Below are 21,113 nucleotides of genomic sequence, written 5' to 3'. Positions count from 1 at the left end.
ACACTTTTTTCCCACCAAATTGACTGGACTTTTGGTTTGTATTTTTTTCTTTATTTTCCTCTGACATTTATATATGCATGACTTTAGTGCTCAGGATTAGGTAAAGCTTGAAGCCCTGGTTGTTCCCAGATGCATTTCAGGAACTCACTAAACAAGCTATTCTATAATGTCTATTTGTCTGTTTGCTCAGAACAGTATTAGTTTGGCCAGTCCTAGAATTCTCCCTGCTGTTGTAATCTAATTTAATTTGTAACTTCTGTTCCTGTTCTGTTTGATGTATTTGGGCACTAGATAGAGTCTCTGGTGCTGAGGAAAGCTCTCATGGTGGAACACTGAGGAGCAGTGGCTCACTTGCCTCACAGCCAGGGAGCTGCCTGACCTCATCCTGGGTACCCCATTGCTTGTGCTGGCAAACTGCAGGGACACTGAGAGCCTGGAGGCCAGGGCAGCTCTCCAGTGGCAGTGCTGGGCTCTCAGAAGGGAGGCTGGGCAGGTGTGTTTCCAGGCAAGTGCATGGGCAGATTGCCTGCATTGAACAACAGCTTCTGCAAAATCACCTCATCTTTGTCTAACATTTAGGTTTTGATGAATAGGCATTCTCTAATGGAAAGACATTTCAATTTGTGACCAATTGTAACTGCTCTGTGAGGGCCCTCCCCATCAGCTCATGGCACTGCTACTGTCCTAGGAGGGCAGCTTAATCTAATCGACTGCTTTGTTTTACTAAATGGCTCTATTTCCTTGGTGGTATTAACTGAGTTAATGTGCTCATGGGATTGAGAGAAGCTAAACAGAATAGATTTCCTCATTATTGTTAATTCCTTTATCCATTTTACACATTTGTCAATTTATGAAATTGAAACTTAGCATTACAAAGCTGACTAGGCATACTGTGTGCTGTCACAAGGCCCTTGAGCCCTTTGATTTAGAGTTACTGAGCTCAAGTTCATAAAGCAAATCTTGTACTACTGCTGAAGACTTCTGTCAAGCATATTTTTATATCCTTATTTTCATTTTATTTCAAGCAGTCATTGCCTGAATTTTAGTAGCTAGTTCCTCTGTGTTATGCTTTAATAATCTATTTAAATTCAAAAAATAATAAGAAAAAATGTATTAAGACAGATAAGAGAGGTAGTTGCATGGTAGAGGTGGTCTGTACTCACAGAAGAGCAAAGGCTGTGGTAGACAGGGTCAATGTCCTTGCAATAAACCTCTTTCATCTTTGTTATCTCTTTGTTGAAGTCAGTGTCAGTGGCAGGAGCCTATGTCACCAGACAGGACTGCAGGGCTTTCGTCCCTGGCAGGTTTTCCAGTTGCAGAGTATCTATTTACAGTCCTGCTCCCTCCTGCTGAAATGTTACCTGAGCACAAAAGTCTGGGTCAGCCATTTGAGTAGAAAGAGATCCATGTCTGACTGAATTAGGAGGTGCCCAGGCTGGTTCTGAGTGGGATTTAATGTGATAATGCCTGAGGAAATGGTGGCCAGCTCTGTTTAACTCCTAATGATTACACTTGCTGTAGACTTTGTGTCTCAGTGTTGATACAGCCCCAGTTTGGGCCTGTGGGTGAGCACATCCTATGGGCAAAAGTCTCTTCAGAGTGAAACCCCAACCAAAAGAGTTGACTGAAGTAGTTGAACATAGGAGAAAATTCTGCTTTTAATAATGATTTCCTATTTTTGGATCTGTCGTGTTCACCACATGCGTCAGCTATGGGTGAATTATTGTAGCCGTTGTTTCATCTCAGATTTCCTTCTCTTTTTGACTTGCATTCAAAGAGAATGCTGTTATTCTCACAAAACTTCTGTTGGTCATTTCCAACATCTTATGTGAAATCTGTGGAACAGCAGAGAATTCTTTATATCAGTCTGAGCTTGATAGACTGTCTTCCTCCGTTCCCTGCATATCCACGGAAGAGTACAAGATGTATGCTTTACAGATGCCTTCTCTGGTTTTATTCCAGTTGGGGAAAAGATATTTCACTTCTTTTGTAACCATGCCTAATAATCCCTTAAAAAAAGAATTGATTCACATCAGTTCCACTTCTTGTTTTCCTAGCAATTCCTTCCTTATAACTTGTTTGCCTGCCCAAAGTCCATTTTCCATTTCAGAAAAAACATCAGCTCAGCTGCATTTTTACCTGTTCCTGGATCCTGTGAACAGATTTCCCTTCTGCTGCTGTGCTGTGAAATAATGGCCAGTGGAAATTTCTGCAGCAATGCATTAGTACAGAGCTTACACTGTACTACTTGGTGGTAGTAAGAGAGAGTTGATGGGCTTCCTGTTGTACTTAAAAAAAGCTTGGTGATGATCCTGGTAGTAGTTTTGCATCCTCACCGTTGGGTTGCTGTGCTCCCTTCACCTTCTCTTCCCACACTCTCCTTGACAACTGGAATTGCTGCCGCCTGGGATTCCTATTTATCACTTTTCTGCTGTGTGTTCGTCAGAAATGAAGCCATGAAGGAAGTGTTACACCTTCCTTCAAGTTGGTCTCACTCCCACCTTTAGCTTTTGACATCTTAATGTTACCTGGATTTGTTGTCATATATCTGTACTTCTGCTCCTAAGCACTGTCATATATGCAAACAAAATACTTGCTGTATGGTTTCATAGGTATTTTTTCATCTTTTCTTCTATCCTTTGGAAATTTACTGAACACCCAGCAGTCTCTTTACAAACCTCCAGGATCTGAAGTCTTGCTTAAAATCACTGCTGCTCTTCCTTAGTGGCAACAGGCTCAGCACTCCTTTTCTTGTGAGGAGGTTTAGTAATGTTAATGGTATGTTGGTAAATATAAGTTAATTGTTTTAAAAAGGTAGATGGAACTATTTAATAAACACTTAAATTTGTATAGTGTAAAAGCATGTTAAACTCTCTGGGTCATGAAAATTTGTTCCTCCTTTTCACATATGACTTTCCTAAATCTGTTTGAAAAGCAGAACTCGAACTTTCTTTAAACTGCTTGTATAAATATGGCTGAATGCCTGGTTTTCAACCTGCAATAGAAACAAGAATTCATTGCCTAAATTTAGGAGAGGTGTAAGATGGCAAAACTTGACTGCATAATGCAAAACCTATTGAAGTTCAGTCATCTGAGGTGCTCCTGAATCTTTGGGCTTCTAAAAGCCCACCTGGGAACCCTGTTCCCTCCAAGTAGCATGGAGGCCTTAGAAGAAGAGAAACTGGGTTGTGAAATTGCTGTACTTGCCATCCCTGCAGGCGTGATTGCTTCCAGGCTTCTTTTTTTTCAGCTCTGAACAAAAACCAAAATCTCCCTTTTTTCATTTTGTAAAACCTCTGCTTTCTAGATGCTGTGCAGGAACAAAAGTTGTTCATTTGGATACAGAAGTTCATAACAGGAGCAGAAACATCTGTAAGGGGAGGGAGCAAGAGTCATCAAGGGCACTGTCTCTTAACATGAAATGTATGTGCTATAGGGGCAACTGGAAATTCAGGCCTTGGAGCTTCCTTGGAAAAACCCCTGGAAACCTGTTACTTCTAAGATCAGAAGAGTTACAATGGTGAAATCATGAGCTATTTCAAATAGCGCATGATGTAGCTCCTACTTTCCTCGTGAGTATCTGTTCCTTCTCAGAGGAGCAGAAATTGAGTCCATTACTGTCCTGATTAATGGGTTATGGGTATCCTTGGCATCCAGTTTGCATGGGCTGGCAGGAGCAGGACAGTGGCAGGTATCTGGGCTCCTAGGGAGGCACTCTAATAGAGTCAGCAGAGCATAGCTGCTCACACTGAATGGGGTTCAGGGAGTGACGGGGCAAAATCTGTCCTTTAAACGTGCTCTGTTGCTGCTTTCCTTTCTCTTTGCCCCCACACAGGTGGTGAGGTGTGTGCTGGGACTGCAGCCTGTCAGGGCACCCTGTACCACAACAGCCTCTGCACTGTGCTCTTTGTGCAGCATAGTTGGATCTTAGCCTTCTTTTTCATTTTGATGGACTACATCATTGCATGTTTGGGTGGCATTAAGTAAATCTGTTTACTTGGATGAAAGTGGGGCTGAGCAGCTTTTCTTTAGAGAGCCTGAAGTGTTAGCAGGGAGGAACATGTCAGCCCATGTGTGGTTAGGTCTCTCTGAAGGGCGGCCTTTGCAGGAAGTAAATATCGTTGTTGTTGATGCATCCCTCTAAAGATTTTACCGCTGCTAACGTGCTTTCAGACTAAAAGCTGCTCAGAATGGATTCAGACTGAAATGTTTGAAATGGCTCATGGAGTTTGAACTCCATTTTCAAATGCTGAATTCACGATGTCACTGGGAAATAGTCACTGCCTGAAAACATTATTCCTAATCAGTGTTTGAGAAGGAGCAGTGTTAACCTCTGTGTTTCACTGTACGAGGTGAATGTGGCAAGGGAAGGCACTTAGTAAAATTGCACCTCATAACTCATCCAATACCTGTGGCCATGAGTTTATGCAAATGAGACAGCCTGGCAGTGCCAGAAATCGTGGTTAGATATAGGATATTTGTATAAAATAAATTGAAAATAATTCAGAAGAATTATAGACTTGAATGCCTTAAGATGATACCTGCATTATTTGATTACCAGAGTTTGTGTGCACAAATGAGAGGGTAATTGGTCCCTGGCTTGAACAAACAAATGCCATGATTGCCTGAACATTAGAAAATTAGGCTGAATTCACAGCACATTTATAAACATTGAATTCTCTAAATAAAATCTCTGATTTTTTTTGGATGACTGTTTCAGAAGCATATATTCCATTGCTGAAATTTAGTTTTTTTCTGAATAAAGCAGTTTTAGTGAATAATGCCATACCTGATCAGCCTTTAAGAGCATTTAACTTTGGAAGTAATAGACTATGAACAGGAAGAGCCTTTGTGGTCAAAGTCTTGCAGCTAAGTGGTTAAACATAACTAGTTCTCAGAAGGGAAGTGCTTTGTAGTTTTAAGCACAAGTTTATATATAACAATATGCAACATTTTCCACGTCCCAATTCTTTGTAAATAAACCTGTGATACTCTTTGCCAGTCTGCAAAGGCAACAAGCCCATTGTTACCTGATTTCTCAGGTTTGCAGGGCTGTGTTTCTTTATTTCAAGTGCAGTCTTGTTGAGAAGGATGATGGGGGAACGTACCATGGGCAGAACAGTGGGTTTGGGTTACCTGTCTTGTTCAGCTGCAGAGTTTTTCACAGGCTGTGTAAGGAGAGGGAGGCACAATGACCCCACTAAGACAAATATTAGCTCTCTCAGTCACTATATTATCAGTTGACAAGATGTGTATCAGGAAAAAAAATCGATTTGCTCTATGTCTTACCTATAAAAAAATACTGGAAACTACTTTCTGTGGAATACATGGAGCAGGCAAGTTTTGCTGTGGGCAAGCAGAACAGGCTGTTGGTTTCTCTGAAGCTTGTTTGCCATCATGACAGGGTCAGTGTGAGGTACAGGGCACGTTCCATCTCCTGTGGACTCCCACTCTGCCTCAGTCTGGGAAGAGCTGTGGATTCTCAGCAGTGCTGTGTGTGCTGAGAGTATGGTGCTTGGTGGCTGCAGTGCCCAGCCCTGGCAAAAACTCCATATCATGGATCACAGGGGCACCCCAGGCTTCCCAGCTGTGCTTAGGGATTGTGTCTTTTTGTGACTGCTTAAAAAATGTTACTGCTTAAAATGTCAAGTATGTGTGAAGTAAAAGGAATAAGGTGCATTTCAGAGATTGTGGGTACTGCTGGGAAGTCCCTAAACAACCAAGAATTCAGACATCTATTACTAAGCATGGCCTGAAAATTCCTACTTCTCTGTCTTTTTTACTCATAGACTCAACGATTGTGTCAATCACTTCATACAGGCATGGGTAGCACAGTTGGGTAGAGCCCAGGAACCCACCTTTAGGAAAATGTGCTCAGTTTGTCAGAAAAATGGGTTTCTTTTCACTTTCTGGTGTCTATGAGACCACCATAATTTTTTCTGAGAGCCATGGTTTAATCATATTGTAGTATCCTGAGGTCTCTGGGTGAAAAGTTTGGGGAATCCCATGATGTCTCTGCCTGAGTGACAGATACCTTTCTTTCACAACTACTCATGTGGAAAGTGATGAGAAATCAGAGTGGTTCATGTAAACTCTAAGGAAAAATGCAGTCTATAATACCAGGCACTCATTGTGTAGAGTTTGGGTGCTTCAATTTATAGAGAGAAAATGCCACCTTTTAGTCTGAGGGTGAGGATATGGAGTAGAGCCTCCAGGGACACAGTAAGTTCTGCAGGCTGCTTCATGGTATTAGTACATAATGATTCTTCATAAACCAGTTGTGTGCCACAGACGTCCCTCTGGGAATAGTGGGTCTTTCTGTAATGGAAAAGAAAATGTGTTTGGGAGGCCAAATTTGTCTGGGTTTCAATCCTTTGCTGTCTTGAATGACAGAGTTACTCCACTGTAACTGAGAGCATGATCTGGGCTGCTGGGCATTGATTTGGTTTTTTTCTCCTCTAATGGCAGAGAAAATGAGTGGGACAGATCTGCAGGTTAATTGAAAACACCCCAAAGCTTCCTCTTGTGAGCCTTCTGGCAGCCTTGGCCCAGCACTGGCCCTGCTGGTGGCCCTGGCCTCTTGCTGGCCCTCTGGGAACCAAGAGAAGCTTGGCTCCTGGTGGAGAACTGCAGCAGATCCACTTCCCTCTGTGGTTTCCTGCTCTGTGGCCTGACAAGACAGCTCAGCCAGCAGCTGCTTTCAGAAAAGGCCTTGATTTGTGCAGGCTGGAGGAGACTGCGCCCAGTGCCAGGGGTCCCTTGTCAGCCTGTCCTGCTGCCCACAGGTGAAGCTGCTGCCAGGCTCGCCTTGCTTTCCAGCCATTGAGCTCTCCTCTACTCCTTCTGCAGCTTCCTGGGGCAGCTCTGCTCCGCTCTTCTCCTGACAAAAGAGTCAAAGTTTTTATTTGTGTCTCCCCATTCCTTGCCAAAAGGCACGAGGTGGAGAAGGGAAGTGGAGGAAGCAAGTATCACTGTTGAATTTGGCATGTGTGTCTGGGAGAGGATGTCAGGAAGACTTGACTTTTTTTATCAGAAACCTCAGAGACTGAAGGAACTTTGCTTGGAACAGTTTTATTCCCAAAAATCTGCTTGAATATTGTTCTTGCTTGTAATTAATGCCTTAGCTGATAGTATTGAATAGTGTGTGTGGGCAGGAGCTGGGTTGCAGTTGTTGGTATGCATGTGTGTTGGCTGCACGACAAACTGAAAAATGCAAGCCATGATAACGAGGTTCTTAACCTCTTCCTGAGACAAAACTGCTGTTCTGTTTGGCTTTGACTAAATTGCATTTTATTTTTTGTTTATTGTCAGATAGACACAATTTCACTGGAAATCAGGACACTGTATCCTTCTGTACCTGAAGATGCAGAACAAAAAGCAGAAAATTTATTTGTTAGAGAGGTGAGTATCTCATTTTTAAATGAAACCAAGTGTTTGGGGGAGATTTGCTATGTTTATAATGAACATCTTTTTTCTTTTAATAGGCTTTAGATGATTTGAATCAGGTTTGAATTTTGAAGGCTGGTAGGAGCGGGGAGGGTTAATGTCTGCAGTTGTGAGATGTTTGTACATAAATGAACTGAATTACCCTGTCATTGTACTGTTTTCCAAATGCATTCCCTGTCACCACTAGTCCACTGATATTGATGTTGGTATTTTTACATCACTGCTAATGATTGGTGATGTGCATGTGCTTTGCACTTTGAAAATATTGACATCTTCCCAAAAATAGATAACCAATTGGCACTGGTTTAGACTCTTAGGTGTTATTCAAGGTATGTATCTCATTTGGAAGTGTACATGTGAGAAGTAGGTGCACTGTGAAGGGTGCATAAGGGTTTATATTTATTGTCAGTATTTAGAGTCTTTTTCACCTTACCATAACAGAAAGCTCAACAAGTTCTTCCATGACAGTTAGGGGCCCACCAGGAGTGAATAATTGCTCTACCTTTAAACAACCCCTATGACTGTATTGTTTCCATACCTGAACTCAGATTGTAGGAGAAGATTTCTCATCCTACTGCCTCAGGAATATTTGTCACTGGTTTTATCATTTTGAAGGACTTTAGAGGAGCTGGTTGCACTGTTCAAAGGAATTTATTTTAGATGCCCCCTGAACATTCCCATTTCTCATTATAGATGCGCAATATAGCTCACCATTTGCACTAACAAAACTGGTTTATGAAACCAAATTTTCAGCCGAACTCCTTCTAGAAGGAGTTTAATTCCATAATTAGCCCATAATGTGATGGTTCTTGGGCTTTTTTTTTTTTTTTAACAGATTGGGATTTTTCACACCTTGTTTCTGGTCTGAAAAAGTAGTTCCTATGCACTATAATTGCAAGAGGAAACTGTGGAGGAAAAGTCAGTTGCAGACAAACACAGGGATTAGAAATTATGAAATCCAAAATTGGGCAGAAATGTAACTGCTGAATTGTATGCAATGTGACATTTTACAGGCTGGCTCTATTTCTTTTCAGCAGGTCTAAAAAGAGCAATAATAATTTACTGCCAGCTCAGATTGCCTGAACTGTGCCATCTTTGTTAATCTGGCAGCAGTGTTAAACGATAACATAGCTTGTGGAGTTATCTACCTTCCCAGAAGCCTCACTGGCCTTTCAGCACTTTGAGATCTGCTTTTTATTTTAAGGTTCCACAAGTTGCAAGGCCAGCACTGCACTCATGGCTTTACAGAGAAAGTGGTGAGTCTAAAAATGGAACACAGTGCACAGAGAATAATCGTTACAGCTGAGCATGCCAAGGGATGCTAATGGCAACCTGGTAAAGCACATATTGAGTACATCTATTAGCTTTCTCTGCAGCACCAGTGAGCCAAGGGGAGGGGGAGAGAGGAGCAAAGCAGTGGAAAAAAAGCAGTACTACAGGTCTCAGCTTGTGCATGGAAGAGCAACAGGGTAAAGACCCTGTTTATATAGTAATGCACATGTTCCAATTAGCCACAAAGCCAACTGTATGTGTGTGTGTGTGTATGTATACATACAAAATAAATTAAACTCCATGAAGAGGGTGGTTTCCAGTCCTAAATTAGGCAAACTGAACACAGGGTTCTGTGAAGATCTGTGGTTGTAGTCCCCTGCAGCAATTGCAGAGGTGTGTACTGCCCTAGCAGCAGCCTGTTGTGTTCACAGGAGTTCAGCACTTTGGAATAGCGGTACAGGGGTGGAGTTGGTGGCTTCACTTCTCTCTTAGAACTGTGGAAAAGCCAACACTTCACTCACTGGAGGAGTTTTTCTTCAAATATAGCATGATATCATGAACAGTGAAGGTGTCCACCTGGTGCACACTTGACTGTTGGTCCCCTGGACTTGTGGCAGCCCAGGATCAAACACCCAGTTCCTGATGAGACTCTGGGGAATGTACAGCTCCGTATGCTTAAGTCATTTTGGTGTCAGCTGTCTCTGACTGCTCACTGTCTCAGTACTTCAGCAAGAGACAAAGACATGGAGTGAGTTGGTGGGCTGCAAAAGAATGGTCTGCTCTTGGAGGGGGAACTAATTCCCTGTGTATGGTGCAATTGAGAACATGGCACTGAAACTGATTCAAATCCTCGGATCCATGATCTCGCCTCATTCTTCTGGGTGCTTGTGGTGTTCAGAGGGTCTTGTCTATGAGATGAGGTCATTTGTAAAGGGTTGTGAACAGTCTGCGATAATGCCTTAACATCTTGTGTTTCTTCCTTGCTGTGTTTCCCACTGGTGATAGCTTTTCCTCCACCTCTAACCCTTTCACTGCTACAGCCCTTCAAGGATGAGGGTTTTTTCTTCAACCTTGACCAAAATCCAAACAAAGGCAGCTTGGGGATTTGATGAGATTTCCCTTCTTCAAACAACCATGAGCAGTACAGTAGTTTCACGAATACAAGCCGCACGGATTATAAGCCGCACCCCCGGTGCCTCGACAATGTTGCTGTCTTTGTCAATAGATAAGCCGCACCCCGAATATTAGCCGCACTTTCGTTCGTCGCGAGAATCCGTGCGCAGCTTTCACAAATTGGCCAATTAGTAACAGGATCGCGGCATAGCGGGCTTTACTGGCTCGGGGCGGGGCCAGGCAGGCTCGGCCCGCTCATGGTTGCCGACGGGGCCGGGTGGCCCAGCTCAGCGCCATGGCTCGGCGGGGCTGGCCGGGTGGTGCTGCCGCCGCCGCCGGGCTCGCTGGCCCCCCTCTCCCGTCAGCACCGCCCCGCTGCCGCGTTCGCTAGCCCCGCCGCCGGGCTCGCCGGCCGCACCGCGTTCCCTAGCCCTGCCAGCGGGCTGCTGCCGCCGCCCGGCTCGCCGGCCGCCCCCTCCCGTCTGCACCGCCGCCGCGTTTCCTCGCCCTGGCCGGCACTGCAGGCCCCCGCACCGCCGGGCTCCCCCACGCTGCTGGCCCCGATTCTGCTGGGCTTCCCCCCGCTGCCAGGCAGCCCCACCCGTCGGCCTTCCTGCTTCTGCCATGCTCCCCTGCACTGCTAGCCCCAGTTCTCCCGGGCTCCCCCGCCCTGCTGGCCCGGGCTCTGCCGCCCTCCCTGCCCCGCCCTGCTGGCTCAGGCTCTGCCGCCCGCCCCCCACACTGCTGGCCCCGCCTCTGCCAGGCTTTCCCACCTCTGCCGGGGCCGGCCGGGCTCCAGCTTGGCTTGGGGCTGCCGCGGGCTCTCACTTCCGTGTTGGCAGCTTTTAGAATTTTGTTAATAGATTAGCCGCCCCGGAATATTGACTGCACTTCCGGGTTTCCACCAAACTTTTGGTCAAATTGGTGCGGCTTGTATTCGTGAAATTACTGTACTTAGAGGCACCCCAGGAGTGCCCAATTGCCTGGGCAGCATTGGTTTCTGGATCCAAAAGAGCTGACAAGACAGATGAAGAAAGATGAGGCTGATGTTGCTGAGGAAAGCTTTCAGTATCCATGGCATTTGATGCTTCCACCTGTAGTGGCAAGTTTCTGCCTCTGGTTGTCTATTCAGTTCTCTTAGTACCACTTTTGGATTCCTCAGGAATTCATAACTTTCCCTGTTGGTGAAATGTTACTATAATGGATGAGGCAGAAGAATTGACTTTAAATTAGATGTCTGACCATCTGTGTTTTGGTGAAACTGTAAAATGGAAATATAACACAAAATAAAACTAAGGTAGCAAAAAGTAATTCTTTAGAAAGTATTTTATGCCTGTAAAAAGATTATTTTATGTTTTATGGTTGACTAATATCTGAGTCCCTTTATTCATTTATACCTAAGTATTAGCTATATTTTAAAGTTAATATTTTGTGAATTAATTATTCCTATACCTGTAGTTGTATTAAGATATTTTCCTTGTGGATTTTCCACCTTAACTTTTCCTAGCCAGGACCAACCTGAGGAGGTAAATCAGATTCCAAGAAAGGAGAAGTTTCCAGAAATTTTTAAAGCCAGAATCAAATTGTCTTCAGTGGTTTGTTGTTTTAAGTACTCCTAACTTCCTTTATCATGTTGTTTCCTTCCAAATTCTGAATTTTCTCATTCCTCACAGAATCTACTGCATTTATGCTAGTCAGCATTGTCCTCGTGGTCCATAATTTTGGCAAAAAGAAACATTCATTTCACAAGAAACAAAATAAAATTCTTCCTTTTAGGCAATAAAAACATTTCTAATATGACCTCCTAAGTCTGTATCCTGAATATGCAGATCAAATGGGAGTTCTTGGTATTTTCCCCACATTTCATTTGGAAATATAAGGGGATAGTTCACTTTGCTATTCAAAGTAACATTTAGTTTGAGGATACTTAAGCTATCTAATTGCAATGTATTTAACCCTATATTGGTTTGCATCAAGTCGGTATTTTCAGAAAAACTGCAGTCATGGGCACACAAATACATGCTGTTTGTGTGTGTGTATTTATAGGAATAAAATTCTAGGTATATGTAAAAAAAAGCAGAAAGTAAATAAATATTAATTGTTAACTCTGCTTTAAGAAATGAGTTTAAGCCAGGTTATCCTTCCAAAAAAACCACCAAGGTGCTACTTGGTTAAGTTTTTGGGAAATGTTCACAGAGGGGCTGTCCTGATGAATGAGGAGGTGTAGGAGCTGTGCAGGGGCAGGAGGAGTGATCTTCCTGGATGAACAAAAAATCAAAATGAAAAAGCAGTGTAGGAAACTGAAATTTCATTCAGTGAATGATGTAGTTAATTTTGTCTGCGATAACACAATATTCGTGTGGGTGTCTCTGAACTTTCCTGTTGAGGTTTTCTAGATACACAAGAGGGAGTTGTCACTTGTAGTAAGCATGCAAAGCCCTTGCCACGCATCTGAGGGAGATTTGAAATTTTGCAAGTTGGGTGTACAGGATCTGTAAGTAATTATGAAACATGAGTTTATTAATCACAGTGTAAGAAAGCCACAACCTCCTGTGTAACTTTTGAAAGTGGTGGTGTGCCCGTAGTGTTGATTTCTGAGGCTTTTTGATTTGCAGGCTAGTGTGCATTGTTCTTGCCTCTTTCAAAATCAGACTAAAATGGGAACTCCTGTTGACAATGACACCCAGAAAGTTTTGTTATTACTCACCACAGTGTAAATTCCCCATCTTCAAAAATCTAAGTTTTTTAGTGCTTGAAAGAGGTGTAGTGTCAGGGCTAGGCACAGGTTATTAAAGAATAGTGAGTCTTTTAATAGCAGAGAAAATAAATACTTGATAAAATGTTTGATACTTTAAAATAATAGTGTGTTTCAGTGTTTTGGCTTGTTACTTGCCTGTGTCACTGGACTTTACTATACATGTGAACTGTTGTTTTGGGAACAGTTTTGAGAGCCCCAAAAGGAAAGTCCAGGTTGGCAGCAGCCACTGGTGATGCTGCCACGCTCACTGTGGGTGTGAGGAGTCTGGGGCAGGCTGGGTGGGGGGCTGGATTTCCACCCAGGGTGGTCACAGCACCTTCCACCTCCCCAAATCCCTGCCCACTTCTTTTGGTTGTTGCAGCTGAGGTCAGAGGAGAGAGGGAAGGCTCTGTGAGCAGGGCACGTCATGGGCAGAGCTCAGAGCCACCTCTGCAGCTGTCTCTCCTGCACTGTGACCACATCCAGCTCCAGAGCATCTTTGCTTTCTGTTTCCAAGCTCCTGCATATGCTTGCCCTGCCCTGTTCCACCTCAGGAGCAGCCACTCTGCCAGGGTGAGGGGCAGAGTTTCTGTGTGCATGCAGCTCCTTTGCAAGGGGCCCACGAATGACTCTTATTGTATGTGCATCTGTTTCTGAAAACCACATGCTAGTGCTGTCTTAGAGAGGATATAAGCAGGGAAGTTGTTTCTTTTGTTTGTGTTTCCCTCACTTCCCCCTTTTTTTGTTATGTGTTTCTTTTTTGTTTATTTGTTTGTTTTGTTTGTTTGGGGGTTGATTGGTTGGTTGTATTGGGTTTTTTCCCTCTAAAAGGTTCTTTTCCATGACTGGGTAAATCTTTAAGTGCTTTTTTCACTGTGGTAGCCATCATGCTATTGTCACCAGAACCAGAGGTAAGAAGTTACATGTGGAAAAAGTCTGCAGGATTGTCTGTCCCTGTAAGAAATAATTAGGCCATCTGGACAAAAACAAAATAGAAAAAGGAAAAAAAAAAAAAAAAACCAAAGACCTTAGTTTGATAGGGCCTCTGGGAATGGGCTGTGCTGCCTGTTTAATTAACAGCACAGTAGAAAGTTCATGCAAACTTGTGCCAACCCTCCCACATCCCAAAACTTCCATTTCTCTGTCTATATTTTTCCTCCCCCACAGTTCACTTGAGCTCAACAGCCCCTGCATTGGTGCCTCTGTTCTTTGCCAGGAATAGTAGTATCCAGCTCTAGCCTTTTCATGAAATCTCTGCCTTTATAAAGGTTTTACTTGCTCCTTAAATCAGGTTTGCAGGTATTGTTCCTCATCGCTAAAACTTAATTTCTGATTAAAATTTCCAGTTTTAAAAAATCATTTTAAGTCAGTACGGTTAGCAGAAGTATTTAATTTTTAGTTGGGATAGTCCAAAGATAAAATCTGTACCCTTTTTTTTCGGTATTACTTTTTAAGTTAGCTCTGTTTTCCCCTCAGAAGCTGGTTCAAGAACACTGGTAGTTGTTGCGCTGGGTTGGCTTGTCTTTTGTGAATTTACTGAGGGATACTTGAATGTGCTGCTTTGTCCCCTTTGATTTTTATTTTGATTAGCTTTTTCTTGCAGAAGCACAATAAACCTTTATAGCTACAAACTAAGATACTGTGGCCTGCTCTATACGTTATTCACAACTGCTTTTCTGAACATACCAGCCTATAATGTTTTCAATAAAAGCCTGCTTTGAGAGGTCTCTGTGGGCTTTAATTGCATCTGTTAAATAAAATACTTAGTAATGAAAGTACCACGGGGAAAAGTGGTCCTTTTGTAGAAGGTTCACTTGGTTTGCATTTGCCAAGGAGAAGGAGAGTGATGTGTGAACTGGAGGTTCTGGGCTCACCCTCACAATGCTCTGTGAGCTTTTCACTTGCTTATCTAGAAGAGTATAATTTACTCTTGTAAGAGTGTTCTTATAGCCTAGGTGACTGTCACACAGATTTCACACAAATACAAGAGTGACCAAGTTGTTTTATGAAGGATCATAAAATAAAGTTTGGTGTGAAGTTGGGTATTTTTTATTATCTCTACATTCAGAGGCCAAGTGCCATCAATGCTGGAGTGATCTTTCAGGGGTATCTTTGAACCTGAGCTTGGCAGTTATAATGCTGTAATATTAATCTTCATTTTTGGAGAATATGTGATTATATTGTCTAATGGTCACACTTTATTCTGCACCTCTAAAATGAGTTCTTGTGTCAGATGAGAAGGTAGATGCATGTGGAATGGGTTTCCTGCCTTTGGTTGTGCTGAGCTGCCAGGGAGAGAAGTGCCTACAAATGTGCACCCACTTCCTTGCCACCTTTTCCACACTCTAAACCAAATTAACCTGTCACAGAATACTCTGAATACAAAGAAGATGACTTTCTAAAATAATTTGTGGGTACACACCCTGCATATTTTGCACAAGATTTTAAAAAAGAGATCTGTTAAGCCAATGCTGAGTAATTTAGACAACCCATCATAGGTTTGCTCCAGCAGCCTGATAATCCCCTCTCCGTGCCTCTGAGGCAGAGATCCCTGCCAGCAATGACTCAGAAGCTGTTGGGAATGAAGAGAGGGAATACTCCCAGGTCAAGCAGTCAACCTTTTTATACTAATTTATAATTGTCCTTTTATTATCTTTCCCTCTACGTTCTCTGCACATCTTTTGGTATTTAGTCACCTTTGATCTGTCTGTTATTCTATTCTGTTTGACTTCTGGAGTCTCATGTGAGACTGTGAGGTTGTTTTACTGTTCCCACCTCAGATGCCTTTCAATGCTGCTGCTTCTATCTCTGCTGTAGATATCAATCCTTTTCCTTCCTGATGTGCCTCCTTTTCCCTGTGGTCTTGGGCAGCAGCTTCTACTGTAGGGTTGTAGGCTTGATCCCTCTCTTTCTTCCTTTCCATCTGAGGTAGGCTGGTGCAAATTTTCAGGTAGAGTGTGGAGAGAAAATAATACAATATTGGGATAAAATCCTTCAGCATGCTGTACAAATATCAGTCGTAATTTACACTCTGTATGAAGAATCACTGGAAATTCTGACATTGTGTTGTTTTTCTCGTAGATGTGCACTTCAGCAGTAACTGTACATATTTCATGCATCTTGTTCCCTTTCAAAATGTCATGTTGTGTTTAACTGAATTGATAAAAGTTCTGCATCAAATAAATTGCACAGATATTCTGGTTTATTTGACAGCACAACCAAGCCCTTCTGTATAGCTCAGGTTTGGCTTCATCATTTAAGGGAGATTGATGTACCAAGAACAATTTCCAAAGGCAAATGCAAAACCAGCAAGAAAATTTTTAGACAGCAAAAACTACATGATGACATGACTGAGCAAATTCAGTGTGGAAGGGAAAATGAGACTGGTGAAAAATTATAGTCCTATTAATATATTCCTTAATGTTAAGAGGTTACAAGATCAATCCTTAGGGGCAGAATAAGAAGTAGAGATCTTGTGCTGTAGCAAGGGGGAGTAAAAAGAGTAAGGCAGATGTATTTACAGTGGAAGGCTTAGGTAATGAAACAGGATGCAAACAAAAAAATGTGTAATCAATGTCCATGGAGGAAGTCAGAGCTAGACTAGATCATGTCTTTTGAGGCAGTAACTATATTATTTAATGATGCTTCCTAGAAAACAGATGAGAATCAGTCAAACATGTTAAATTGCTATCAGCTCCTTCCTCCATCTTGTGTGACTTAGTGCATTTGATGTTCAAGGGAAACGTACTTCAAAATATGGAAACATTTGACGCTGGCTTTCCTTTGAGAACTGAGCACCCAGCTCTAAAAGAGAAGAATATGTTCTCTAGCACGTGGGCTGCCTCAGAGCTTTATCATTGCTCCAGTCTTGAGTCTCAACCCTTGTATTAATTCCATTGTTGTTGTGTTTCTTCTGTTTAGGCTTGTAAATACTACAGTTCCCACTGGCATGTTGTGAACTACAAATATGAATCCTATTCAGAAGACTTTCGACACCTACCACAGTAAGAACACACATAAGTTTTCTTTTTTTATTGTTTTTTTTTCCCATTAGGCTTGTGTTATTTGCTAAGCTTTGTCCATATTTGCACTTTCCTTTGTCTTCTACGCTCTGCTTGTTTTACTGTATTTTTAGTGCCTTGCATTTTTAAAAAGGGGAAGCAAAGGTCCTTCAGAAAAGTTCAAGACTCTGCAGAATTCACTGGTGTCAACAAACTCCATTAGTGCTGATTCAAATCCTTACAAGTGTGTTTGCATTTTTAAAGCACAGTTGATACAGGAGAGGTGGCTTTTCGTTTTCCTTAATAATGCATAAATGTCACTCACCTTTCACTGGGATTCATTCTCCTTTCAGTTACCCTGTGGAACAGAGAATGGGATTTCAGTGCTTTACAGCTGCATTGTACAGGAGAACTGGGTGCACTGATGGTACAAGGCTGTGCCAGTGTCAGGGGCATCTCTCCTGTGCTTGGAGGAACACGAACATGAAAATCACTGTAAAAGTGCTGGGAAGAGCAGGAACAAGTTCCTTGACTTGAGTGTAAGGAAATTCATCTGGTGCTCGTTCCTACATGCATGAATTTCTACCCACACTCATGTTTCTGGAAGGTTTGTGTCCTGCCCCTGAGGAAGGCTGGAGAGAGTAGTTACCAAAATCACCAAGTGCTAGAATGAGCTGTGTCACTGCCTCCTTTTCTGGAGTTTGAGTCATTAAAATGACAATATTGGATGAAAAAGGTTTTACCTGCACGTAAGACAGGAATGAATGAGTGCTCCAAGCGTGGCTTCGATGGAAACTAGTACTAACTTCATTGCTTCAGAAACTGATAAAACTCATAAAACTGAGTCTTATGGCCCAGTTAGATGCTGTGTTCAGAGGGTTTTGCACTGCAAACCTTCCTTTAGACTTGCATTTGTTCTTTTAGGTTGGTATTTTTATGAACAGTGTATGTCGTAGTACAAAAAACCATTAAGGGCGGTTTTGCTAATCAAAGGTTATAAACACACCCTTTCCTAAGTACCCAGACTGCTGATTGGTTTAGAAAATTAATGCATTTAATGTTCAAGAAAAATGTTTGTAGCACAGCAGTTTTCCATTTAACCTTAAACGTCTTCACTCTTATGAAATATGCATTGGACAGATGTGGGTGCGTTGCTGTGCACAAAAGTACATTTTAGCTGATTACATACATCCTCTTCTGTGAAGGATATTTTAGTGTAGGGTTTTTAAATTTTTTTAATGGGATTTGCTTTCATGGGTTCATGCTCCAGGGTACCAGGGTGTCTTGCATCTTACTTTCTCTCCCTCCTAACAAATACATCGTACTGAGGATTATACTGACACAAAATCTTTCATCTTGTGTCTCTTAGGGAAGATTTAGGTGGCACACTTTTTGATATTTCAGATGCAAAGTTATAGCAGGAGTTGTCAGCAATTGTTTGCAGGAAACTTTTGGCTTTTGAGTTTAACACACCTTTAACAGATCTGTTTGAGATCCACCTCATTTCATATTGTTTCCAGCCTCTTCTACCTTGATTTGCATGTGCATGTTACAAAGTTAGGTGTTTTAGACTAAATCTTCTCAAGAAAAATAAAGAGGCTTATTATGTTCTGGTCATTATACTGTATCTCACTGTTGATAGCTCTGGATGTCCACTTGTTACCAGTTTTTGTTTGATGTGAAGAAAGCTGCTGTCATACTTTGAGAAATCTGAACATATTCTGTATCATATATAGGAAAGCATTGTATTGGTGAACTCTGACTGAGTGTTAGGTGTTTAGCTTTACATCGTGGGGAAGGAGTATCATTTACAATACCAGATCTAACTGTGGATAAAGCAATTCCATTTACTGAGGGTGTGCTGAACTTCCCAGTGTGCTGTTCCATGTAGAAACAAGCGTGTTGGGACTCAGCAGCACTGAAAGACTTCATGCCTGAGTGTGCTTGAGGCCGTGCTGTGCTGGGTCACACAGTCCTGCAACACCAAGCAATGGCTGCATGGTGGAGCAGATTTTTATCAGTTACACCTTCTGAATGCTGGTTGGAAAGCAGTTGCTGTGTGATGCTGAGTACTCACTGCCTGCCCTGAGTGCTCATCCTGTCCACTGCAGTCCTGCTGTGGCACCAGCACAGAGCTCAGCACCATGTGCATGACAGAATCAAAATATTTAGCAACTGCTTTGGTTTTTCTCTGAGTGTGTTCCTCCTTGGAGGTTTTTCTCAGCTCTTTCTAACCCCTTAGATTCCTCTCTGTAAGTTCTCACTACCTCTTTTACACCATGTTTTATGCTTTGTGCCGGTGTGTTCTTGCTTCTTGAGCAAGTGGGTGGGAGAAGATTAGGGGTTGCTCAGTGTGCTGTGCTATCTGGGAACAGAAAAAGTCATTAGCAAAACTTTTGCTACTGTTTATAGGAAACCTGGAACACTTGGTAGATATTTCAGGTCTGGTGCCTCTTCTTTTCTAAAAGATGGGATTTGGCTTGAGATTTTTTGGTTTGGCGTCCCCTCAGGTGGGAGTGTTTGTGTTAGAATTTTTCACAACTGCCCTTGGTTGCATTGGAAAACCTGCCACAGTTTTCAATCACAAATATCCTGACTATTAAAGCTTTAGAGATGTCAAAAATGCCAGTAGATTATAAATTTCCTTTTATTCAAAACATAGGTCAATTGTTTGTAGTAAATAAACTGTGAAACTGGAACACACCAAAGAGGGAATGAACACTCTTTGTGTTCTCTGTGCCCTTGTGGTGGCACGGGCACATCATGGGAACACTGGTTTTGAAATGGGGAAAATGAAGAGGAGATAGGTATTGCTCATCACTCTGATCTTCCTTACTTGTAATTTACATATGAATGAATAAAAATGAAAAGGGTCAAAGTTTTGATTTTGGTTTTTGGGAATTTTTTTTGTTTCTTTTTTTAATTCAGGAAAAGTCAGTCTTCCTAATAAATAATAGCTTTTAGCATGAAAACTTTTTTAGGTTTTCATATCATAACTGAAGGTTTTCAAGATGAATTTTGTAGTCTTTGGGAATTTCACAACGGCACTGGAATTTTTCAGGGCACTGAAAAAATGAAAATTTTTCCATTTAAAAATACACTTGAATTTTTATTGGGTGTATTTGGCTGTTACTTACTGGTTTAATTCTGCAGCATGAGAAGTACTGTGGGCCTAAGTACAGTTATGTGTTTAAAATTAAACAAATGCTTAAGTGCTTTGCTTTTTCATATTCTGTTGTGGGTTTGAGTATACAGTATAAAGAACTTAGGTGGCATCACATCAAAAAGACATTTATGTATTTTGAAAAATTGCTTGAAGGCTGTGCTCATCATATTGAATAGAAAAAAATCTTGAAATCATGAAGTGATGTAGAAGCTTTAAGATGAAAGTTCTGATGTTCTTGGTTGAGAAATCTATTGAAGAGCTCAGTCTCCTTCCTTTGACAGCCTTGAATGGGCTATCTCTTTGGAAATTGTTTTGAGCTCGTTGCCCATTGTAGTGGAAAAGCAGCAAAGAGACTGAGAACTGGTATTTCATCATTCGTATAGAACTGTTACAGCTTCAGAGTCTTGGAGGAGGGGAAAAAAAGAGAGTATTTTAAAGAGAAAAATATTTTAAAAGTGCAGTAATTGTAAATGAGACAATAGGATCACAGGGAAAGGTGTACTGACATTGCCATGGGGACTCAGTATGGTTATCTCCCTGAAATAGCAGGTACATTATTTGTTTTTAATAAATAAATAAATTCACTTTTCCCCCCTCTCCTAGAATTGAATGTAGACCAGAGAAACTGCCATCACATTCCTTTGAAATCGATCATGAGGACGTGGATAAGGATGAAGTATGTATTCTGGTTTTGGCATGGGTTGGTTTTTTCCTACTGGGGAAGTTATTTATTACTTTAATATCAAATAAAGAATGATAATGGAGGGCCATTATCTCCTATAAAATATTTCATATTTTAAATAGCTCTGAAATTAGTGGAACAGCTTTGTGTTCATGTCACCCCATGTATGGGAGGGCTGTTAATATCTTACTTTAAAAGGAATTAAAGGGTGATTATTTGTTATCAAGCAGATATTCACACATTAGTTTTTGTCTTGGAATTCAGAAAACAAGTCTGTGCAATTTGAACCTTGCCTTCCATATAGGACACAACATCCCACTCATCTTCTAAAGGTGGTGGTGGAGGAGGAGGAGGATTAGCAGCAGGAGTTTACAAGTCTGGATGGCTTTATAAAGGGAATTTCAACAGCACTGTAAACAATAGCATTACTGTTCGGGTAAGGAAACAACATTATTCTTTCTTTATTCAGTGTGGATTTATCTTCCCCACAGAGGCACGCTTTTTGCCATTGTCACTGAGCTGTTTATAGCTCAGGTTTGATTGCATTGCTTTAAATGATAATAAAGTAATACTTCATTTGTCTGCAAAATAGTGATTGAAATGCAGTAGGAGTTACCTGTTATTTAAACCCTGTAAATAAAATATCAGTAACAATAATTTGTAGTACAACAATTTTAATGTTTCTTCTTCCCCTCC

General features: G+C 41.7%; 1 protein-coding gene across 12 annotated transcripts in view; it reads left to right on the top strand.

The window, feature by feature from the left end:
- The window catches only part of DOCK10 (dedicator of cytokinesis 10), a 120,521-nt gene that overhangs the window by 31,740 nt on the left and 67,668 nt on the right, over positions 1–21,113 (top strand). For all 12 annotated transcript variants that reach the window (XM_033068471.1, XM_033068469.1, XM_033068475.2 and 9 more), the window contains exons 3-6: positions 7,312–7,401; positions 16,490–16,572; positions 20,339–20,411; positions 20,722–20,853. In XM_033068471.1, coding sequence (XP_032924362.1) covers positions 7,312–7,401; positions 16,490–16,572; positions 20,339–20,411; positions 20,722–20,853 — 378 coding nt within the window. The remainder of the gene's footprint in view (positions 1–7,311; positions 7,402–16,489; positions 16,573–20,338; positions 20,412–20,721; positions 20,854–21,113) is intronic.

The sequence above is a fragment of the Catharus ustulatus genome, chromosome 10, assembly GCF_009819885.2.
Source record: "Catharus ustulatus isolate bCatUst1 chromosome 10, bCatUst1.pri.v2, whole genome shotgun sequence".
Taxonomy (NCBI): domain Eukaryota; kingdom Metazoa; phylum Chordata; class Aves; order Passeriformes; family Turdidae; genus Catharus; species Catharus ustulatus.
The sequence above is the reverse complement of the archived record's forward strand: the minus strand, read 5'-3'. Positions and strand labels throughout refer to the sequence as shown.